The 22,555-nt window shown below is 39.7% G+C and overlaps 1 protein-coding gene across 1 annotated transcript in view; it reads right to left on the bottom strand.

The window, feature by feature from the left end:
- Positions 1-12,140, bottom strand: part of F2 (coagulation factor II, thrombin) — a 28,643-nt gene extending 16,503 nt beyond the window's left edge. The window contains exons 1-8 of the mRNA XM_026671237.2: positions 12,029-12,140; positions 9,146-9,309; positions 8,436-8,460; positions 7,998-8,048; positions 6,734-6,839; positions 5,383-5,519; positions 2,082-2,393; positions 1,605-1,718 (exon numbers count right to left, since the gene is read on the bottom strand). Coding sequence (XP_026527022.2) covers positions 1,605-1,718; positions 2,082-2,393; positions 5,383-5,519; positions 6,734-6,839; positions 7,998-8,048; positions 8,436-8,460; positions 9,146-9,309; positions 12,029-12,104 — 985 coding nt within the window. The 5' untranslated portion in view covers positions 12,105-12,140. The remainder of the gene's footprint in view (positions 1-1,604; positions 1,719-2,081; positions 2,394-5,382; positions 5,520-6,733; positions 6,840-7,997; positions 8,049-8,435; positions 8,461-9,145; positions 9,310-12,028) is intronic.
- Between the last annotated feature and the right edge of the window lie 10,415 nt (positions 12,141-22,555).

Below are 22,555 nucleotides of genomic sequence, written 5' to 3'. Positions count from 1 at the left end.
GACGTTGTGCCCAAAGAGAGAAATATCTGCTGCTACCTAGGATCAAATTCATAGCCTCTTGATTGTGAGGTGAGAACTCCACCTCCACCATGCCACCCTCAAGGGCACATTTATATATACATCCTTCTAAATTTGCCTTAACAATATTTGGCTAACTGTTCTTGAAAGAGATCTCTGCAAGACTCCGCTTTCTTTTTGTTTGTATTTCATAGCCTTGGTCGGTGAAGTTCCAGTTTTTGGAGCCAAAGCTGAATTAAGCCTCTCCACTTTCTCCCAGCAGAAGTCTTGCTATTAGCTAAATTAGCTATTACCCACCCCCACACACACATTCTCTACTTTCTCTGTCATGAAGCCTGCACTTAAGAACAAAATTCCTTGTGGGAGCCATGTGACTTGACTGTCCTTCATTGCCTTCGGCCAAGGTTGCTGGAAAGCCATCTCTGGATATTGGTAGTATATATTCTGTGTTGTCTGCTGAACTTGCCATCTAGTTCTCTCCCCCAACCCCACCCTTTCCAGTTCTTTTGTTGTATGTTTTTCTTTTCATTATGTTATTTTTATTCTGTTTCTTGTACTGAAAGTCATTCAGAGTCTATCTACAATCAGATAGTGCCAAATCAAATCAACCAATTCTTGACAAGTCAGCCTCCCAGCATAAAGGCCTACTTATACGCAAACAGGTGGGGGTGGGGGGTGGGTGGGAGAAGATTCCTGCCAGTTCAGCAAGTTCTCTCAGTGCAACACACCAACATGGATATTGCCTTTATAATGCCTAGAGAAGGCGGAAAGCACCTGCCTTAGGGCACATTGGTTCTCTCTTCTACCAACCTCAGCCACTGTCATGGGTAATAACAAAGTGTTCAAGTAATCCGTGGTATCCTGTGCAGTGTGTCATTTTGGAGGACAACACTGGCTGATGCAGGATTCTCCTCCTTCAATCAGGGCTACTTTCTATTTGCTGCACTTAATTTATCCCACAATGATCTATTATGACAGCACCATTCATTAGCTTCCTTAGTAACTCGGAATTCACACAGCTATGTTGAGAAAGAAAATTTGTGCAGGCACAGCCTGAAAGAAACATGTAAAATGACATGTTTTGGTATGCTCAAAAGGTGGAGGAGGAGGTAAGGAGAGAGAGACCTCAGTACAGAATTCCTATCATTCCTATTTTTCACAGCAAATCAAACTTATTTTCCAGATTTCTACCCTGCCCACCTCTTATTGGACAATGGAAAGGTACCAATAATAAAACTTTTGAGAAAAAAAAATGTGTATAAACAAGTCACCTGATTACAACTACAGGCTACCTTTTTGTTTTGTTTTCTTTTGTTTTCTTTTTGTTTCTTTTGTATCAAATATTTTAACATTCTTATTTGCCCATAATCATTTAGAATTGCAAACACTGTAACAAAATCCAGATGAATACGGTAATTATTTATAATCTCTAAACAAATCTAATCCTTGAAATGCCATTCAAAAGTGTAGCCTCTAGGCTGAAAAATTATGTACTACTGCGCTAACCCAATATTCAATGAAGAGCTATATTATCTTTTTTCTCTAATTTCACTAATGTTCTTTCTTTAATTGATTCCCTTCCTAACCTGCTTCGCCTTCACCAAACGTCTTGGGATCAAAGAAAATTTCATGTTGATCGTTAATAGTTCGTCCACCTCGTTGGCCCTCGGGAACATCAGTGACATAATTTACATTGATTTCTGAAATGGAAGAGGGATAGGAAAATACAAAGAAGTGATTTCGTTAAAAACATTGTGATTTCTCTTATCAGTGGACTAGCGCATTCCTGATGACATATCAGTAGGCCCTATGGATTTTTAGGAGGAAAAAAACAACAGTCTGCTGCCATGGCAGTTGCTGGGATCCAATAGGTTCTTGGATTTGGTGGGGACTTATCTGAGGACTTTACGTCTTCAGCAATGCACATTATACTGAAAGAATTAGAATTGGAAAACAATAATTCCACTGTAGAACCTCAAGAAATGACCTCTATTAAATATCGACATGCTCTCCCTGATACTACTTATCTTCAGTGACCATGGAAATAGAAGTCTGTTCCTCACCACAGTAGTTCAAGTTGCAATAATTGTAGGTCATGTTTGGGTGGTCTACGTAGCACCAGACCCCTTCCTCATCATGATCAGGGTTGCGGCAGTAATTCTCCACCAGGGGCACTTCTTCCAGGAAGTCTTTTTTATAGCTCAATTGTCTTACTTTTTCTGAAGCCCATGGCAAACATTGGTCTCCAGACACTGTGACAGAAAGAGTCCCTGTATAGGACAACCCTTCCTCGGGCTCACATTCCTCCTGTTGCTGTGTTTTCTTTTGCAAATGAGGAAGCGTTGGAGAGAAGGGAACTGTTGTCCGGTTCTCACCTAAAAGGAAAAGCAGGATTATCATGAGCATTGATGAAACAGCAAATCAGGGCTGACAAAAAAGCAGTCACAGCATCTGTTTTCCCTGACATAGACATGCAGAACTGGAACGTAGTGGTTTTGCTTCATACCACACATGTCTTTTAATTGTTACTTTACATCAAGTATTTATCTTAGTCTGAATTCTGAGGACAAGCTGAAAGAACTTGTGGTATTCAGTTTGATGAACTTCGGGGAAACATGATCGCTGTGTTCAGATCCATGGAGGGAAGTTAAAAGGAAGAAGTCCATGATTTATCTAGGATGTCAGTCAAAAGTTGGTTCTGAATCTCAATGATAAGCCAATTTGTGACTACAATTGTGTAGATTATAGTCTGATTTCATGCAGATTTTTGCCTAATTCCGAAAGTAGTGTGCAAGCAATTAATGCAGACTTCTAGCGAGAGTAATTTATCCTAACTGCTATGCAGGAAAGGAAGAGATGGAGTAGGTTGAAAAAAAAATCAGAAAGAGAAAACTGAAGAAAACTGAAAGCGTTAGGGGAAAAAAATGACTTCCGGGGAAACAACTGTGGACTGAGGAGCTGACAGACGAACAGGTGAAGGGATCAGCTCCTTGGAACACCTCTGGATCAAGGAAAGGACTAGGATCACTCATAGGTTTGTTTCATACAGTCTGCCAGTAAAGAGATTGCAAAATAACCATCTCAGGCATGATATTCCCCTCTGAAAAAAAAATCGGGGCCGGACAAAAGAGAGCCCCCCACCACCACGCGCCAAGAAATCGCTGCCCAGCTCCCTTTCGCACCGCCCGCCTGCCCGCCCGCCGCTCGCACCGCCCGCCGCTCGCACCGCCCGCCTGCCCGCCGCTCGCACCGTCCGCCGGCCCGCCGCTCGCACCGCCCGCCCGGCCTCCGCTCGCACCGCCCGCCCACCCGCCGCTCGCACACCGCCCGGCCTCCGCTCGCACCGCGTTGCTTCGGGAAGGGAAAGGCAAAACCAGGAGCCGCTGCTGCCGTTGCAAAGCGCCGCCGCGGCTCTTCCTTTTGCCTTTCCCTTCCTGAGGCAACGCGGGACTGGAGCCACGCAGAGCCGCGTCGGTGGTAGCAACTCCTGACTCGGGGCCTCCGAGAGGAGGGGAAGGAGGAGAAGAAGGGGGGGGCGATTCCCAAAAAAATCGGAATTCTGATTTTAATCGGAAGAATATCATGTCTGCATCTGCAGTGGCTTTGAGAGCTCTAGGAAGTGAGGGGGAAATCACCTAAGCCATGGTTCTGCATCTTCAAAACAGCCCCCAAACAGCCCTCTCTTGATTTGCTTGCTATTGATTTTCTGGATATTAAGAACCTTCTGAATGGCAAGTTTCATCATGCTGGGAGAGTTTCCTTCTACCCTGGATGAAAGTAGTGTAAGTTTAAGGATTCAAAAGAAAAACTTATTTTTTTGAAAATAGCAAAATGGACTAAAATATTGATTTTGGAAAGTGACAGGCTCAGTTAAAGACTAAGTTGGCTTGAAATAATATTTTCTATAAGGTATTTAAAAATGTTCAATATAAAAGAATATATGACAAAATTGAAATTAACTGTAAGAAAACCTCCTATGCAAAGATTTACTGATTAATAAATACACATATGATAAGAGAGTACTTTGAAGGTTGACCAGCAGAAACCAGAGAGAATGAAGGATTACAATTAAAGGAGAAGAGACCCATTAATACAATGGAGAAATACCAATTGAGTGCAGGATAAATTATGGTTGTTTGTATTCAGAAATTATTTATAAGACTGATACTGTAAAATATATATTTAACAGAGGATATAGAAGAAAAGAGTTTACTGGATAAAACAAAGATAGGCTGAATTGAATATGAATTTGCAAATTGATTTTTTAAAAATGATATGGAAACAATGCTACAATGGATTTATGTTTAAAACCAGCTAATATCTTAATAACTAAAGAAGACATACAAATGATAAATTGGAATAATTTCTTGACAGGAATATTTATTATTTAAATAAAAAATATCTTTTTATTTTGGATTTACAAAGATTGTTAAATTATTGAAATTGTTCCAGAAAGAGAACAAAGAGAAAATGGTAAGAAACTGCCAGGGGTGATAGGATTAAAGATCAAGCTTTTTAAAAAAAAATAAACAGAAGAAATATAAAATGAACTTATCTAACCAGGTTTAAATTGTACAGTTGTGCAATTAACGGAATTTCTTTTTTAACAGAATTAAATGATGTGGCTTTGAAAATCTGTCTACAAACAGGGAGAGATTTCTTTTGCCTTATTTCTTAAATAAAATGATAAGCTGGAATAGAAAATAGATATATTTGACTAAATATTTATGTTACTATTTCTGTAGCCCTTAATGGATTTTTGCTGGTTAGGACTGAACAATGATCTTTTATAATTGATTATTGATAAAATATGAGATATGGAAAAAGAGATTTTTTTTTAATTACACTATTAGAGAAGGTGTTAAGTTATTGAAGTTGATTTATACCGGTACATTTAACTGGAGGTAGGGGGGAGTTATCCTTTATCTTTTCTTCTTATTTTTTTATTTTCTTTTATTTCTTTGCACTTTTCTTCATTTTTTTCTATTTTTCCTAATTGTATTATTTTCTTTATATTTGTATTTGTAAACTTGAATAAAATATTTTTCTCTAAAGAAAGAAAGAGTCAAGGAAAAACGCAAAGGTCAGAAGCTCATCCACTTTTGATTCCAGCCATGTCTACTTCTTGCTTACATTGTTGACATTTGTGCCCCCTACAGTTGTCTCCTAAGGCAACATATACCCTTCCAAAAAACCCTCAATCATATTATATAAAGTTATACCTGAGCAGAATGTACCTCTGATCTCATGTAGGATGTCTTTCCCTCCACCATATAGAAACTGGTTTTAGAGGATATATTGTGCATAAACTCATATAAATTAAGCTAATCAAACGTTACCTTTTGTACCAGCACTGAGACTCACCACACACAGGAATAGCACACTCTTCTATTCGTATTGTTGGATTACGGGTGTAACACCAAGGCCCTTGGAGGTTGTTGTTGGGGTTCCTACAGTGGTTTTCAGTGAGATTGGCATCTGGATGAGTTGTTCCATTGAACCTGAAAACAACCACATTATACAGTAAACGAACCCTTCCCAGCATTGAATTTACAAGAAGGGTGATATAAACTACCCCGTGTTTGCAAATCACAAGTATATCAGAGCAAGACTACTTACTGCTGATGTGCAAAATATATATCTTTTCCTATGCCCTAATTCAATCATGGCAAAACATTTGGTCTCAGCGTGGCAAAAATTGAGAAAATGCCTAACTGGACTCTGCTGGTGTGTCACGCCCCCACCCACTCTGAGTAAAAAAGAAACAATATAGTCTGCCACACATCGCTTACACTAAGGTGATGTTCTCTTTGTATTGAAGGCCCTTGCGGCCTACCCAAGGCTGCTCTAGGTCACACAAGGCCTTCATACTGAAGTGGCTTCAGAGAAAGCTCTTCTGTAGCCTTTGAAAGTCATGCGAAAGCACGGCCTGGTTTTGCCTTCTTTCTCTGAAGGCTCCGGACCGGAGATCACAGCCCTCCCACACAACTTCTGAACCATTTTTATGCAGCCTCCAAAAATCATGGCATAATGATGTGTGCGTGTTTTCGAGAATAGATATTGTTGGGTGTTAGTGAATGCTGGCTTGTCACTTAACACATTGTGTGTCACTTTTGACACACATGCCATAGGTTCGCCGTCACTGACCTAGCTGACCCTTTCTTAATTGTGGTCTACTCTACCTGGTAATTTAAAATCAGATTCTGTCTCCGACAGATGAACCAGTCTTCCAAGGAACCCTGACATCTACCTCCAACACCCTAGATTTAGTAGGGGCTGAGAAGAAATCGAGCAAAATTATCAGCTTTTGCTAGAAAAAAACTCCTTAGACAACAGTGGTAAACTTTCTCAGCTTTTGCATGTGCTGAAAAGAGCACATGCAAAATCACACGTCAGCTTGCATCTCTGCGTACAGCTATCTTTGCTGAAAGATATTCCACTGTCAGTATGGAGGAAACAACCTTAGAATCCACTTGGTTTTTTTTTTTTTTGCATTTAGAATTATTTTTCAGGCAAGGAAGGCTGCTTGTTTGGTTTTAGTAAGCAACAAATATATTTTTCTTCCAGCTGGCTTTCAGTATATTTAAGTTGGGTAGCTATAATCTTGTTCTATTCATTGTTGGGTGGCTCTGAAAACTCTTATTCAAGCTGACTTAGGATCTGCCTCTAGGAATTAAAAGACAGTACAGAATTTTCTAAAGATAAATAAACTTACTGAGGTTTGTGAGGAAATTTGCTGGACCAGAACTGACATTCAGTTCCTGACTTGGTGACTGAAATCTTTCCTCTGTAATTCTGCCCTGTTCCTAGGATACAGGAACCTATCAAGAGTTCAAAGCACAGAATGAATGAAACAGAAATCTTAGCATGGAGAATCAAGCTGAAGATTTCACGGTATAGGCTTGGATTTGGGGTGACGGAACATACAGGGCTGATCGCATTTGTCAAGGTTTATGATTACTTTTGAGAAGAGGCCAATGAATGTTGTAAATAGGTTCACCAAAACTCATTAATTTTTAAACAGCTCCTATGTCAGAAGTTATATGAAAATTCAGTATAGTATTTCTAATAGACTATTGATATAAATAGCTATCAGGTGATGTGGCCATTGATTAAATAATAGATCTTTATAAAAAGTTATGTATAATATTTAAAATAATTTAAAGAGTCTTAAATAATCACAATCTTCCAAAGAAATAATCACAAACTTCAGTGATTTTACACCCAGATCTATTTTTTAAATGCATCACAAAATACCTGCAGGATTCCAATCCCATCTCTACCTAATAAAGTAAAGAAACAACATGAAGGCTTAAAGCCGTGCTAGAACTAGTAGCTTAAATATTCTATAAATATACAAGGCATTTGTTGTAAAATGTCATATATTGGAAATTATCAATATCTTTAAGGATGAATATGTGCAACTAAATTCCTTCCCATGTGTACACAGTTGTGTATACTATATAAAAGGTAAAGGTTCCCCTCACACATATGTGCTAGTCATTTCTGGCTCTAGGGGGCGGTGCTCATCTCCATTACAAAGCTGAAGAGCCAGCACTGTCCGAAGACATCTCTGTGGTCATGTGGCCGGCATGACTAAATGGCAAAGGCGCACGGAACGCTGTTACCTTCCCACCAAAGTGGTCCCTATTTTTCTACTTGCATTTTTACATGCTTTCGAACTGCTAGGTTGGCAAAAGCTGGGACAAGTAACAGGAGATGACTCTGTTATATGGTGACCGCTGAACTTTCTATCAACAAGCTAAGCATCTTAGCCACTGAACCACCGCACAACGTTCAAAATGTCCCATTGAATTGAATAGGGTTTTCCCATTGAAAAATCTTGCCTCTTTCTCTTACTGCTCTAACAGTTACTTTGTCATCAGTTCAGAATTTGCCTCCACTCTCTTCAAAAAAGGAACTTCCTTGTGCCCATTATCACCAAGAAAGGAATCATGGATCCTCCACAATGTTTTTACCTTTCAGACACTCATCCAGAACTTCTCTCTTTTGCAACAGAGTGCTGCAAACTAGCAAAAGAAGAAAAATATTTAGTCCAAGGAGACCAGCGGCTAATTTATAAACCTAATCAAATCTAATTATCACTGGAATTATCACTGGAAATTATTATCATGCCTAAAAGTATGAATGACTTTTCTTCTGCTTCTCCACAAAATGCTCCCCCATAATCAAGCCATAGAACTATTTCCTTCCTTCTTTCATTCTCCTGATATTTATTATTTTAATTCCCATCTAGCATAGACATGGAAACTGTGAGTTCTAATATATATGTATGTAGAATACACATATTTGATTCTGACCATTGACTTACAAATAATCAAGAACTTGGAACAAGCATTCAACAATAAATTATGTGCAAAATTCTGGATATCTGATGAGACTCACACAAAACATACCTGTATACTGTACCCAGAATATATCCTGCAAAATAAAATTATTGATTTAGAAGACTGATCAGTGCTAAACTGATTTAGTATTGTAAACTGAGATCTTTATTTAAATTTTGAAGTAAGAAGGAGATATGACTCAGTCAAAAAAAGCAAAGGAAACTGAACACAACATCTTGCTGTCAGTAGTGCAGTCTATTGCTGTAATATAGTTGATCAAGAGAAGTCATTGCTCCTCTCTATGGTATATTGGGTCACTCATACCTAGAACATTGCATCCACTTCTGGCCACTGCATTTTAGGGAAGATATAGACAAAGTAGATTAGAACATGGTGAGCAGAGGAAAGAGCAACCCAGATGTTATGGAACCTTGAAGGAAAATTTGTTAGAAGTATTAGATTTAAATTAAATAAAATAGATTTTAGTGTAAATTGCAAGAAAGTAGGTTGTGACTGAATATCAGGAAATCATTCCTTATGGTAAGAGCTAGTCCATAATGAAACAGACTGGCTCAAGTTGGTGATAGACTATCATTCACTGAATGATCTCTGAGATCCCTTCCAACCCTTACATAATGAATAGTAAATATTTCAGAGGTAATGTTTTTTTAAAAAATCTTGCTCTACTGTATATAGCAGAGAAAATACTTCAGACTGTAGATGGACTCTAAATACGTAACTAACCAGTTGTAGGAACTAGTATATCAAATGATACATACTGTATGGATGTCGGACTCAAAGACTTCACGGGCCTCCTCATAGTCACAGATTTCTTCCAGACACTCCCGCTCTAGACTACCTTTGTGTAGCTCTTCCATGAACCCCTTGTTAGCTCGTTGTGTGCGCCTCAGCAATGAAAAAGCTTCCTTCTGCTCAAGAAAAACTAGTAAAAATAAAACATTCAGTCAGTGGACCAAAAAGACAAAAATTGATTTTTTTTACATCTGCCTCTTACACACTGCCTAGAATTTTCTGAAGTTAAAACTGAGCAACATCGAAAGGGCCACTGGTTGATCAGCTCCAATTTTTCAAATTCTAAAATGGAAACGCCTGAAAAGCAACTGTCTTCTAGAAGTAGGACTCTCATTAATTAATATATATCAACCTGCTCATTCTGATGCTTTTCAAATGTATTAGAGCTATAATTTCCAAAATTTCTGTAGCACATGTTAAGTTGGGAATCATAGGAACTGTAGCAGTGAAATATCTGGAGGACAGCGGTTGAACTATATGATCTGAACCACAACAGGCAGAAGCAAAGTGCACTTTCCAGAATGCTAATTCAGGTAAAATTCTAAATATTTCAGCAGGTGAACTAGATCATACCTACTGTCTAAAAAATATAATGCCTTGGAAATGTGCAATAGTGGAAATAGATTTAGACTTGGTGAGACCCTAAGCTATATAAAGCTTGGAGGTAAAGGTAAGATAAGAATCCCTGCGGATTGTACTCTGCTAGTAGTTGCCAACTATAGAAAGCTTGGAGGCCCCTTTATTAAAAACTTACACTAAAAAGTCTCACAAAGGTGTGTACTAAAAGAGGATCAAGGGTGTTCTCCCCAAAATTGAAAAACACAAATGCCTTTTAATTTTTCAATAGCAAGGTGTTTAAAGTGAAAAATACAAATTATTTCCAAGTGAATGTGTTTACTAGTTACATGTTTATCATTTGGCTGATTTGATCTGTTTTACAGATTATAATCTCTCCCATCGTTTATAGTGAATATAAAAAGACACATAGAACTGTAAAAGGAAGGAAGGAAGGAAAGAAGGAAAGAGAAAGAAAGAAATAAAAATAAATAAATTCCTGTGGATTGTGAGGCTCTGAACTGTAGTTTATGCCTAAATCTGACACTGCCTGGGATGTCAAAAAGACTTCCAACTCCACAACTCTGTGTCTTTTTCCACCAGAGCCCCTAAGCATTGATTTAAAATGAAATGAACAGCTATGTTACCAGTCCTACCATCCTTGATCAATATGAAGCACAGAAAATTCTGTGAAATTACCTGATAGATTGCCATTCTTTAATTCAGCATTGATTTTGATCTTGTTCTCTTTCTTTTACTATGCTTTTCTATTCCCTTTCAGTTTTTTTTACTTTATTCTTTATTCTTTTTTATCAGTTTTCTTTGTCATTAATTAGTAACAAACAGTTTAGTTAATAGTTCGTGAAGAGGAAGATTTTGCTCATTCTGGAAGTATTCAAGATTGCTCTCTAAAATAAATCTCATGGTTGCGTTATTATTTTTAATAACCATAATAAAATATGATTGTATAAAGAAATCTTTGGGAACTTATGATGGCAGAAATCCATTTTCCTTATAATATAAAGTCAAAGTTTAGCCCAAATGTATGTGTTTCCTTTTCTTTTTCTTCTTTTCTCTCTTCCTATCTGTAGAGAAAAAACTTGTTTACTCGCCCCCACATCGTGACTGCCACTGTGATGGCAAAGTTGGCTGTCTATTCGTCTAACCTTTGTAGTTTTCTCCTAATGCAACTTGCTGGGACATTTGTTTTCTCTTTTCCAAATTCAGATATCAGAATCTCTGAATCATCTTCAGGAACAAGCTCTGGAGAATGTTAAGACAAAAATGGCTATCTAGTAACAAAAAAGGAAGAAATGGGACAGCCTAGGTAGAAATACCAGAGACACAATGAAGAGGAATTTAAGAACTAACAAATGTATTACAACTGAAGCTTGGCAGGCTAAGGTCTGTGCTGTTGTCACCTAAGAGGAGTTAAAAAAGGCTTGGACATGATTATATTCAAGGACACTTTTCCAGATTAGGCTTTTATTATGCAGAGAGGCACATTACTGCAAAGATTTATACCAGGGATCTGGGGTTTCTTCTTCTTTTGTGTTTTCCCGTCACCTCTCCTGACTTTTTCAGAAACAAAAATCCATTAAGAAAAGAAAGATGGAATATCTGTCTAGAAACACCAATACACATACTCCTCAAAGGTCAGAGAATGTTTCAATCTTTGGTAAAGTATAAAGAAGAGCTTTTCTATCAAGATAAGAAAGAACTGCAACCAGAAAGAACTGATTAAGGGGGCTCTTTTCCCGTCAATATCACAAAGCAAACACAGAAAACTGCAAAAAGCTTCATCTGACGTGCCTCTTGAGTATTATTAAAATATTTACACCCAAATTAAAAAGTAAAAAAAGAACGGCTAAAAGTCTCAAAAATAGCTGTTTTCCTCGCTTTCCTTCGTAAATTTTCCCCACTATTTTTTTGCTGTTCTCTTGGAAGATATATGCAGCACTATGGATTTATTTGCACAGTTGTGGTATCCACTGCCTGACATAGTCACTCTGCCTGGCATTCTTTAGAAAGGTGCTGCTACTTCTTATATGACAAAGACCTCCTGAGTGCTTCATCTTCTAGCTTTTCTATCGCATACAGGACAATCCCAGAATAAACTCTGAGCTTTGCTGTCCTACCCGGGCAACATTGTTACTCTGTGTTTCCTCTGAAATCTCACTGACCTCTAAACTACTCACTCTCCAGATCACAGACTGTTTTCTTCTCAAAGGGCTGATTAACCTGGCAAATCTTTTTCAACTTCTCCCTCTTCCTCCCTGCTTTCAATCCCTTACCGCTGTTGCCCAGCGTGAGGTGAAAGAAGATGGCAAGGAGAAGAGTCCTCAGCATTCTGGTTCTGTTCTGCCCCATCTTGGATGCTTCGAAATGGAGAACTGCAAACGAAGTAGATGAAGAAATGTTGCAGCCTACCCTGGGTTAATGTTGAACCAGTATGAAGAAACAGGAAGCTATGTCATAATGTGTCAGGAATGATAATGCCAAGGAACCCCCTCCTGGCTTCTTCTCTCCTTGTCTTCAGTGCACTTTTGCTTTCTCTAAACTTACTGACACATGCAATCAATAAATAAGGAAGACCCCAGGGACACATTTAGTGGACTCAGGATACCAAATTTAAGTGGAGGACTGATCTTGTACTTCATGAAATTAACATGAAGGCTCTTTGAAGCAGAAGACATCTGACTCTCCTGGCTTAAAATAAGGGAAAATGAAAAGGCAATGAAAGAAACCTTGGTACCATATCTTAGTACCCAGTGTATGGACATAAAAGTCAAAGCCATGTGAAATTCTGATTGATTGGTTGATGAGGTTTCAAAGTCATCATCACTGAATATGGCACAAACAGAGATTCACCGGATGGATGATGTTGTTACAATATTATCAGAAACTAATGCAAAGGTTTTTTTTTTTTTTTTTTTTTTATTAACAGGGAAACTCAGGTTCAGCTTTGAACTTTGCAGATTGGGATTACTTTGAGAACTTTCGGCAAAAAGATGTATTTGAATCCTGGTGGGAATATCCATCTCAGATCCTGACCACTCCCACCATCATTTCCTGTCAAGCTCTACCAGCATGGATTCATGCATTGTATACTAATCTTGTTCCATTTCCATTGATAAATGCCCAACCCCAATAACAACTCAGCTGCTTGAAAAGCATCTCTGCAAGGCCCACCAAGCAGACTGGAATTCTAAAGTCACTTCTGGTATACATCTCAGAAATATATACACATGTTCACAGAGGTTCACTTGCCACAACCTTTCCAGCAATGGTTTTTCTTTCACAGCAAATCTGGTGTATACATTTAGCACATGGGGAGGGGGGGGAGGGAAAGGGGCAACATGATGTATACTAAGCTCCCTGTTGCCAAAGAGAATTTACCTCAGTATGTCAAGAATCTGTAATGCTAACTGGGGAAGAAACACAGTTACCTGTAAAATTAACTTTGCCCCCTAGACTTAGTTCTCTCTCAATATACCTCACTAGAACACTTCAGCTATCATATTTGCAATAACTACAATACCACTGCAGGATCCTTGGTGCTCTCTGAGCTTTGTTGTTTTCTTGCAGATGCTTCATTACCAAACTACCGTGTTTCTCACAAAATAAGGCTGGGCCTTATTTTTTTTTGACCCCTGAAAAAACGGCTAGGCTGTCTTTTCGGGGGTGACTTAATTTCCTCCCCCACCTAGAGCGGCCCATACACACTCCCCTCGCCGTGAGGCTGCTTCTATCGGCCGACAAAAGCTCCCTTGAAGGCAGAGTCCCCAGCCGCTTTGGGGCATGGCATGGCTGCCCGTGTCCCCTCGCCTTTAGGCAGTCTCTTTCGGGCGATGGAAGCTCCCCAAGTGCAGTCACCAGCCACTTCGATCGGCTGATAGGAACGGCTGGTGACTGCACTTGGGGAGCTCCCATCGCCTGAAAGAGACTGCCTAAAGGCGAGGGGACACGGGCAGCCATGCCACGCCCTGAAGCGGCTGGGGACTCTGCCTTGGGGAGCTTCTATCGGCTATTGGGGTATTCTAGCCTAGGCTACCTGCAGGGCACTCCTAAAGGCAAGTTTTCTCCCCATCCCCCGCCCTTCCCCCCATTTCTCTTCACCTCGTGTAGTTCTAACGAATGATGTGAGAAATGGCGGGGAAACGCATGGTTTAAATAGGCCTAAATTTTGGAGGCGGGGCTTAATTTCACCTCATGCCTAGAAATCATGCTGGGCCTTCCTATTGGTGGAAGCCGTATTGTTGGAGAAACACGGTAGATAATGCCATCAGTGCCAGTATGGAGTTGGATTTTCTCTCATTTTACCGTATTTGCCGGCGTATAAGGCGACTTTTTGCCCTGAAAAACATGCCTCCAAGTGGGGGTCGTCTTATACGCGGGAGGACTCCGACTCCCACTTCAAGCTTGAGTTGCAGCCGGGAGGGAGGCTGGGGGAGCGGTGTGTGTGTGTGTGTGTGTGTGTGTGTGTGTGTGGCGGGTGTCACTCGCCACGCGCTGCGCAACCTTTCCCCCTCTTCCTTCCTTAGCGGTGTAGGGAGGAGAGGATTCGAAGATCCTCACGTGCGGCGTACTTTTCTTTTTCTTTTTTTCTTTTTGCACGCAGGTTTTGCATGCGGGCGGCTGTAGGTTAAGGATGGGGAGCCCCGGGTGGGTTATCAGGTTTTACGGTGCTTCCAACATGTGCGAACGGTGGGAGAGCGGAGAAGAGGCGAGCGGCGCCCGCTGTGTGAAATCCTGCCGTCAAAGCAACACTGGGGGAGGCAGGGTATAAATTTACCAGGTTAATGTAGCAATGGTGATTAATGCCCAGAACATTGTTTGCGGGTATTGGGGTGTGTGTGTGTGTGTGTGGTGGTGGTGAGGAGAGGTTGTCCTTTGAATGCAGAAAAGTAGGTGTGACCTTGTGTAGGAAAATAAAGAGATCCTTTTTGCGTGTTTGGCTTCTTTGCCTCCCTCGTTCGTTTGACGTGGAGATAATGGCCTTGAGCGGGAGGGGAAGAAAACGGTAGCTGGATCATTTCAAATTTCACTTACTCTCCTGCCTCACTTCAATATGTCTGAGCGACTCCAGATACTGGAAGACTTTTTGAATGAAAGTGTTACCTCCATTTTTTTTTAAAGAGGGCCACTTGGGGAAAAAAAGATTCTAAGGAATTCCTTGTTTCTTGATTAAAGAGAAGGCATTGAATATACTGTTCCTTGGCAGCCTTTTCAGTGTCCGGGTTTTTGGTGTGTGTGTGTGTGTGTGTGTGTGTGTGAGAGAGAGAGAGAGAGAGAGAGAGAGAGAGAGAGAGATCAGCTGTATTGAGAAGAGAACGTTTCCTGTGTTCTCATTTTATTTACAACATATTTTACGCTTAATGGTAAGCAATGAAAAATATTTTTAAAACTCATTTCTAAACTCCATAGCTATTTGCATATTCTTGGTTCAAAATTGGATTAGCTCATTTCAAAATTGTCCAAAGCAGAAAAGTGCGTCAAAAAAAAAAAAAAGTGCAAAAGTGGAAGGTGTGTGGAAGAGGGGGTAGTCTTATACGGCGAGTATATAACAAACTCTATATTTTGAGTGGAAATGTTGGGGGTCGTCTTATACGCCCAGTCGTCTTATACGCCGGCAAATACGGTATATACTAGTGGCTTGCCCTGTCAGTGTTGGTGGGAATGGTCTTGGTGGTTCCTTGATTGGGTTATTTATTGTTAGCTTGTTTGTCTGAGTTGGCAGTTCCTTGGCTGGGATATTGCTTACTCTTTGATGGTCTAATGTTAACCCTGGTGTTAATCTCTACTCACAGGGCTGTTGATTGCTGGTGGGGAGGTGTTTTAGTCTTTTTGTTTCCTTTTGGGCTTTTTAATTATCTCCTTTGAATGGTATGTACATGTTTATCTCTGTGTGCCTGTTGGTCTGGATAATGTTACATAGATGCCTTATTATCTATCATTTGTTACAGCACTGAAGCACTGCACCCTGTGGCCATACCATTTTAGGAGAACAATTGTCAAACCCAATGACTGTCATTTTATTTTCCATTGTGCAGAGAAGCTGTTGCTGTAAAGGAACAGTTAGCTAGATACATGAGGATGTGGCAAACAACTCCAAAACTTCATAGATTTCATAGAAGGTAAAGGATGGGTTTCCACAATAATTGGATTAAGAAAGTTTGGTTCTCTCAGGTATAACATTTTTATTTTGCTTGTCGTTGGAACATGTATTTTTAATGCATGTGCATATGTATATAGTAATGACCTCTGTTTACTGAATATGAATTGAATATAGTTTTGGGAAGATTGTAGAATTTAATCATGAATAAACTAGAGCATAGACATTTTAGCATTAAAATGAAACCAGACTGTCCCATGAATAGCCTTTATATGAATTGTTGTATATGTTGAATAATCTGGCTTTCAAGAATTTGGGATCTTGTTTATCAACTTCAAGGATTTACAGGAGGTAGAAATTGGTTCTTGTATTGATAAGATGAACATTTTAATGAAGGCACGTTTGAAGTTTGAAGTTGAATATACAAAAATCTTAGAAGGCATATCTAGAAAGAGACAAAGGATGTCTTCTTGCTTGCAAGATGAGACAAACACTTACTCTGATACAAATTTGAGGGTTAAAGATTTATTTCTTTGATGTTTGCAACTTTCCAGTGTAGCCTACAGTGGCTCATATTTCCTGGTAATCTCTGATCCACCACCCTGTTTAGCTTTCAAAGTTTAAATAAATTCAGCCAGGTACCATTAGATGCAATAAATTCTAGATTCTTGTGGCCAAAGCAATATCATTGGGTGGGACTAGACACAGATAGAAAACATGCCATGTCAGATCATATGATTCCTACTGCCGTTAGCCCAGTGATAGGCACATCATTGGTTTTGTAATCAAACAAACAAGCTGTTGTAAAAACATTCGCTATTGTGCTGGGATGCCTACTCTATATGTAAACATTCCCTTGTCTGCCAATTAGCATATTATCAAACAGTGTAGAGGAGAACAGGGATGGCCATGAAGAAAATATATGACCACCATTGTGAAAACATGAAGGTGTGACAAGGCTTAGGATTGCCCTGACATAAGTCTCTTTGGTTTAAGAGGGCGGGAAGCAGAAATACTTAGCTTTTTCAAGATTTTATTATTATAGCTTATAGCAATAAAGTAATCCTAGTATTTTTTATGGCATTTGTTTCTTGATTTTATCTCAAAGGGTAACAGGGATTGAGGAGAAATTATAGATTCTCTGCCGTTCTCTTCCATTGCAACCTGGGAAAACTGTTCTGTCAAATTGAGGTAAGGTGCATGTATGAAGGAGAATTTGGGTTGACTAAGGGATGAGATTTAGGTAAACACATTCATGGGTCTTGACCACATCAACCACAACAATACACAAGAACATAATAGATACAAACTCAAGGTAAACCTCACCAAACTCGATTGCAGGAAATACGACTTCAGCAACAGAGTGGTCATTGCCTGAAATATTCTACCTGACTCTATGGTTTCTTCCCCAAACCCCAAAAATTTTAACCTTAGACTGTCTACTGTTGATCTCATCCTATTTTTAAGAGGTCTTTAAGGGGCATGCATAAGCATACCAACGTGCCTACTGTCCCTGTCCTAATGTTCCGGTTTATTCTTATCCATTTCATGTATTAATAATCATGTTTATACTTATATCTGTTATCTAATACATGCTTGACAAATAAAATAAATAAATAAAAATAAATAAACTATGTATGGAAAAGTATGCCAACGATCCATACAACACTCCCACCAGACTTGTTATTTTACATACACATGTATATATCCAGTTTTCAATATTAAAGACAATCCCAAAGAGGACTGGTAAAGTTGCTTCAACTCTAGTTCTAATTTTGAATAATAATGAATATGAATTATTGAATACATGTAAAAATGTATCCTTAAAGCTGCTCAGCAAAGTGACCCCATAGGTTGTTTGATGATTTAAAGCTCTTTTTTACATGTCAAGATCTTATCAGTTTGAATATGTAGTCATCAAGAATTGAGCTTCACTTGGGAGAGTTTTTAATCTTCACGGTAGATGATGAAGTTATTTTTATCTGCCTCTCTGCTGCTTCTAATAGACTAGATTTCATAGCTTTACTAGGAAATAGTGCTGGCACTGCCACTATCTCAACAGATCCAGCCTGCCCATTAAAATTAAAGTCTAACCTTTGAATTATTTTGGATAAGGAAAAAATTAACAACATTTAATCCATCATTTTGAATATTTCTTTTGAGCTACAATTGCCACAACTTTTTGATATTGTCTGAGTTGGCTGGACTGAAGCAATCTGAAGCTTAAAACATTTGGAAGGAGCTAACTTTATTTAAAAATTCAGACTTTGAATATTCCAAAGTGATACAAAATATAATTTATTTAAGCTTTTCCAATTCTTCTCTGACACAAAAAGTAAATGCTGGAGATGAGCTACCAACCCCAGAAGCTTGCTTCTTTCTGTCTGTCTCTTTCACAAATGGGTTAATATCTGTTATCTCTACCAGAGGTTGGCAAATATTAGCATTAGGTCAGCTGGGAACAACTCTTTGGCCACTTGTACAAAGAGCAATTACACAGTCCCCTCCTCTGGTTGAGAACAGGATTTGAGGAGTAGAAAATCAACACACATTATACAGGAAGAAAGGATGATTGAGAAATTTCCAACTCAGGACCTGGGTTATGGGTCTTATATGACTGCAAGATTAGATGTATCACTTAGAAAACTGCAAGATTAGATGTATCACTTTAGCAATACTTGGAGGGGGGAAACAATCAGACAGATCACATCTCTAACAATGGTAGGCTCTTCTGATTGCCTAAAAGGTCATGGCTGTCTTTTAAGCCCATGATCTTCCTGACCAGGCACAATATATCTTGAACAAGATGTTGTAGATATTCTTAGGATAATTGCAGAGCTCATGGGAGGCCCTTCTACTCCTGCCAGCCAAGAAGGAAATTAGCAGCCTTCATACAAATTAACATAGCTATCTATCAGTGTAGGGCAGGGGCCTCCAACCTTGGCAACTTTAAGACTTATGGACTTCAACTCCCAGAATTCTGGGAGTTGAAGTCCACAAGTCTTAAAGTTGCCAAGGTTGGAGACCCCCTGGTGTAGGGAACAAATGCACTTTGAATAGAGAGTTCTTGATTTATATATTGTCCTTTTACGACAGGAATCACCTAGTGAAGGTTCACTCCGTTTTAATAAATTGTTGTTATTATATCAGATAAAACATAATCCAGCATCGCTCTTCTTACTTTAGGTCCATAAATTAAAATAAGTTAACGTATGTAATGGGATAGGAAGAGGCTGACTTTTGACTGCTGCTTCTAAATGTCAGGTCAGTTTGTAGTAAGGCCTCCCTAATCTAAGATTTAAATGTTAATGAGAGGGTGGACCAGGCATGTATTATTGAGACCTGACTGGGCCTGGAAATGTGGAGTGGCCTTTTCTGAGATATGCCCACCTAGGTTTGGGGTGTAGCATCAATAAAGAGTTGAGGTGTGGTGGTTGTCATCCGGGAATCACTTTTGGTCTTCAGGAGTGCTGCACCAGAGGTCACCAATTGTAAGAACCTGTTCATGAAATTGGATTCTAAGGATCAGTTGGGATTGTTGCTGTTGCACCAACCTCCTTCCCTAAACTCCTTATCTTTGGGTCTCCCAGATTCATGGTCTTGTGGGACTTTAATCTACCTTCTCAATGAGGTCTGAGGTGGCCCAGAGATTTATGGCCACCATGATGGCCATGGGTCTCTCCCAAGTCATCCAGAGCCTGAGGAAAGACAGTGGCCACAGATCAGATCAGGTGTTACTCTTGGAAAGAGATATGCGATCTGAAATGAGGGGAGTTTTTTGTGTTCCCCTTGTCATGGTCACATCATGCCCTGATTACCATAAGATTCTTTAGTGTCACCATCTACTGCAGAGAGGTCAGCTCCAGTGGTGGTATTCTACCATTTCGGCCTGGTTCTGCTGAGCCAGTAGCAGTGATGAGCAGCGGAGACCAAACCGGTTCTCTCTGCCACTCTGCTGTTGGGCCAACCCACCCACCCAGGCTCCCATACTCACCTTTATCCTCTGGATTTGAAGCCCAGCTGCTTTGCAAGGCATAGAAGAGTGCCGTGCGGCAGCTGCTGAAGCAACCGGGATCGTGCAGGTTTGCAGGAGGTGAGTTAGAATGCCTCTGCGCCTGCGCAAAATGCACATTTGGTGCAAAGCGCGCCCATCAAGCCACGCCCACCAAACTGGTGGTAAAAATATTTGAATCCCACCACTGGCCAGCTCCATTAGATTGGTTTGCCCTCTTCCCCCATGACTGATGAAATCTGATGGGTCTCAGAGAGAGCTGGGAGTTGTTATTACGCCCAAAGTCTTTGTTGCCACTTAGAATAAGGGGGGTGGGTGAGGCTTTCAATCAGATTGCACCTATGTGATCTCTTTAGTGGTTGGATTTGGCCTTCTCCATGGCTGATGAAAAAATTAAGGATGTGTCACACACTGGCCACCCCCACACTCGGTTTAGTGAAGGGGAAAAAGTCACGTCACATGATGCTGCTATGACGCCATGAGTTTGACACCCCTGATCTAGAGCATTGCTGACATTCTACAAGGGAAAAATTTAATTGGACACAGGTTAGAGCTGCTATCAAGGCCTACCTTGTGGTAGAGTAAGGGTGAAGGAAGCATCAGTACTTCTCCGCCTTTATCGCCATTCTGTGGCTGTTTCGGATGATACATCCCATCTTGGATAGAGGGGGCTCAAAAACTCCCTGCAGGGGACTGTGGAAGAATTTGTTCAACATTGGTAAGACATTTGCTCACATTGACTCATAGTTAGATGCTGGCCCGATTGCTAATCCAGAGAAGTTGTTTGGAATGGTTTGTATCTGTTGGGCCTGATAAAGTGGACAGATTCCTTAGGATTGTGAACTCAAGTCACCTATTCTTTAGATTTTGCCCCTCCTGGCTTGTTAAGATGGCCCAGGGGTGTTGTGTGAGTGGATTTTGGTGGTGGTAAATTCTTCAAGTCAGGGAGTTATTTATCTCTACCTCTTGATTTGCCTCCTCAAAAAGCCATTGCTGAACCCCACTATATTAGACAATTTTCACCCAGTTTCTAACCTGCTTTTTGGGGAAACTGATTGAGAAGGTAGCTGAATAGCTTCAGAGGACTCAGGATGAAGCAGATTATCTGGATTCTAATTCAAATAAAAATACAAGATCCAACAGGTTTCTAGTTTATTTGCAGACAATTTCATTTTTTCAGAAACCTGAAGAAACAAATTCAATTAACTGGACCAAATTTTGACCAAAAGAAAAAAGAAAACTAGAGCAACATGCGATATTGACGTTCAAAACTCTGAGAAAAGTTAGTTATGTGCAGTGTTTAATGAACTTAGGTCAAAATTGAGCAACAATCATCATTGAAAATCCTCAAAAGTAAACAAGCTCAAGAGGCATGGGAGATAAACAGATACCAAAAATCCCCATAAGGAAAATTGGGAAAATAATAACAGATGGAACAGTAGGTTCACTGATAAACTAAGAAAGATGGAAAGGAAAGGAAAGCAGGGATTTTGTGAGGAGTACAAGTGATAGCCCAAGCTTTAGGATGGAGCTAGGACTTAAAACTCCAACAATAAAATGAGGTTAGTGAGGAAGGCAAAATATAAGAGGCTTTTTGGTGGTAAGGAGAGTACATCAGAAATGAAAAAAGAATCGATAGCTTTTTTTTATTTCTGATGTACTCCACTTCATGTTTTTCAATAAAAGAATATAGGGAGAGGATGAGATTATTTTATAACTTTGTCTCTCCTCTCGATTGAAGAAATGGGGAAGGGGGATAAAATTCAGGACCAATTGCTGCTTTAAATGAATTTAAGATTCCAAGGCCAAATGAATTAAATCCCGGAGTGTTTAAGGAACTGGTTGAAATAATCTTTAAAGGCTCCTGGAGAACAGGAAGGGGTTTGAAAGATTAGGGAAAGGTAAGCAGAATTGTATTATTCAAAAAGGGAAAGGAGGACTCAGTAAATTACAAACTAGTTGGTTTAACGAAGATACTTAACAAAATGTCTAAAGGCCCTTAGAACATTTGGTGTGGATTTGTCAGCAACAGATAATACACAGATATAAATAGATATATCACCTAAAACAGCTCCTTCATATAGCTTACATGCTTACCAGCATTCTCTGTAAAAATTAGAATGTCTGTAGTAAATCCTAGCAGACCCCTATGTGTAAAGCTGACCAATAACATTTATCAATTAAAAAGCAATGATCAGAATTCCCCCGTATCTGTAAGCACTTAGTACTTCAGTGGTATGAAACTCATCCCATGGCATTGTCACGTCACGTATCGGGACTCCCCCCTTCACTAAATTGGGCATGGGCGTGGCCAGCGCGTGACGCATTTGCTATGTGGGCCACGAGTTTGACAGCCTTGCCTCAATGTAACTTCAGTTACTAAGCTCAAAAAGCAAGTTGGATACCAAGGCAAAGGAAGAAGGCAGCTGTTTTGACTCATGCAAGGAGTCACTAATTCTAGCTTCACTGAGGTCACTTACAGCTGTGTCAATATTTGTCATATGCAAAATGTTGGACCAGGTCCTGGAAAGGCAAAAAATACAGACCAACTAGTTTACATTGGAGTTCTAAATCTTATTGCCTCAGAGATCCACAACAGCTTATACTAGACTGTATGTGATGGTTCTAACAGTGGGAAGTCAGTAATTTTCAGACAATTTTTTAAAAGATAAATCTTCAGGTATATGAAGGACG

The sequence above is a fragment of the Notechis scutatus genome, chromosome 1 (genome assembly GCF_049901735.1).
Source record: "Notechis scutatus isolate UNSWTSFEM ecotype Mainland chromosome 1, rNotScu1.2, whole genome shotgun sequence".
NCBI lineage: Eukaryota > Metazoa > Chordata > Lepidosauria > Squamata > Elapidae > Notechis > Notechis scutatus.
The sequence above is the reverse complement of the archived record's forward strand: the minus strand, read 5'-3'. Positions and strand labels throughout refer to the sequence as shown.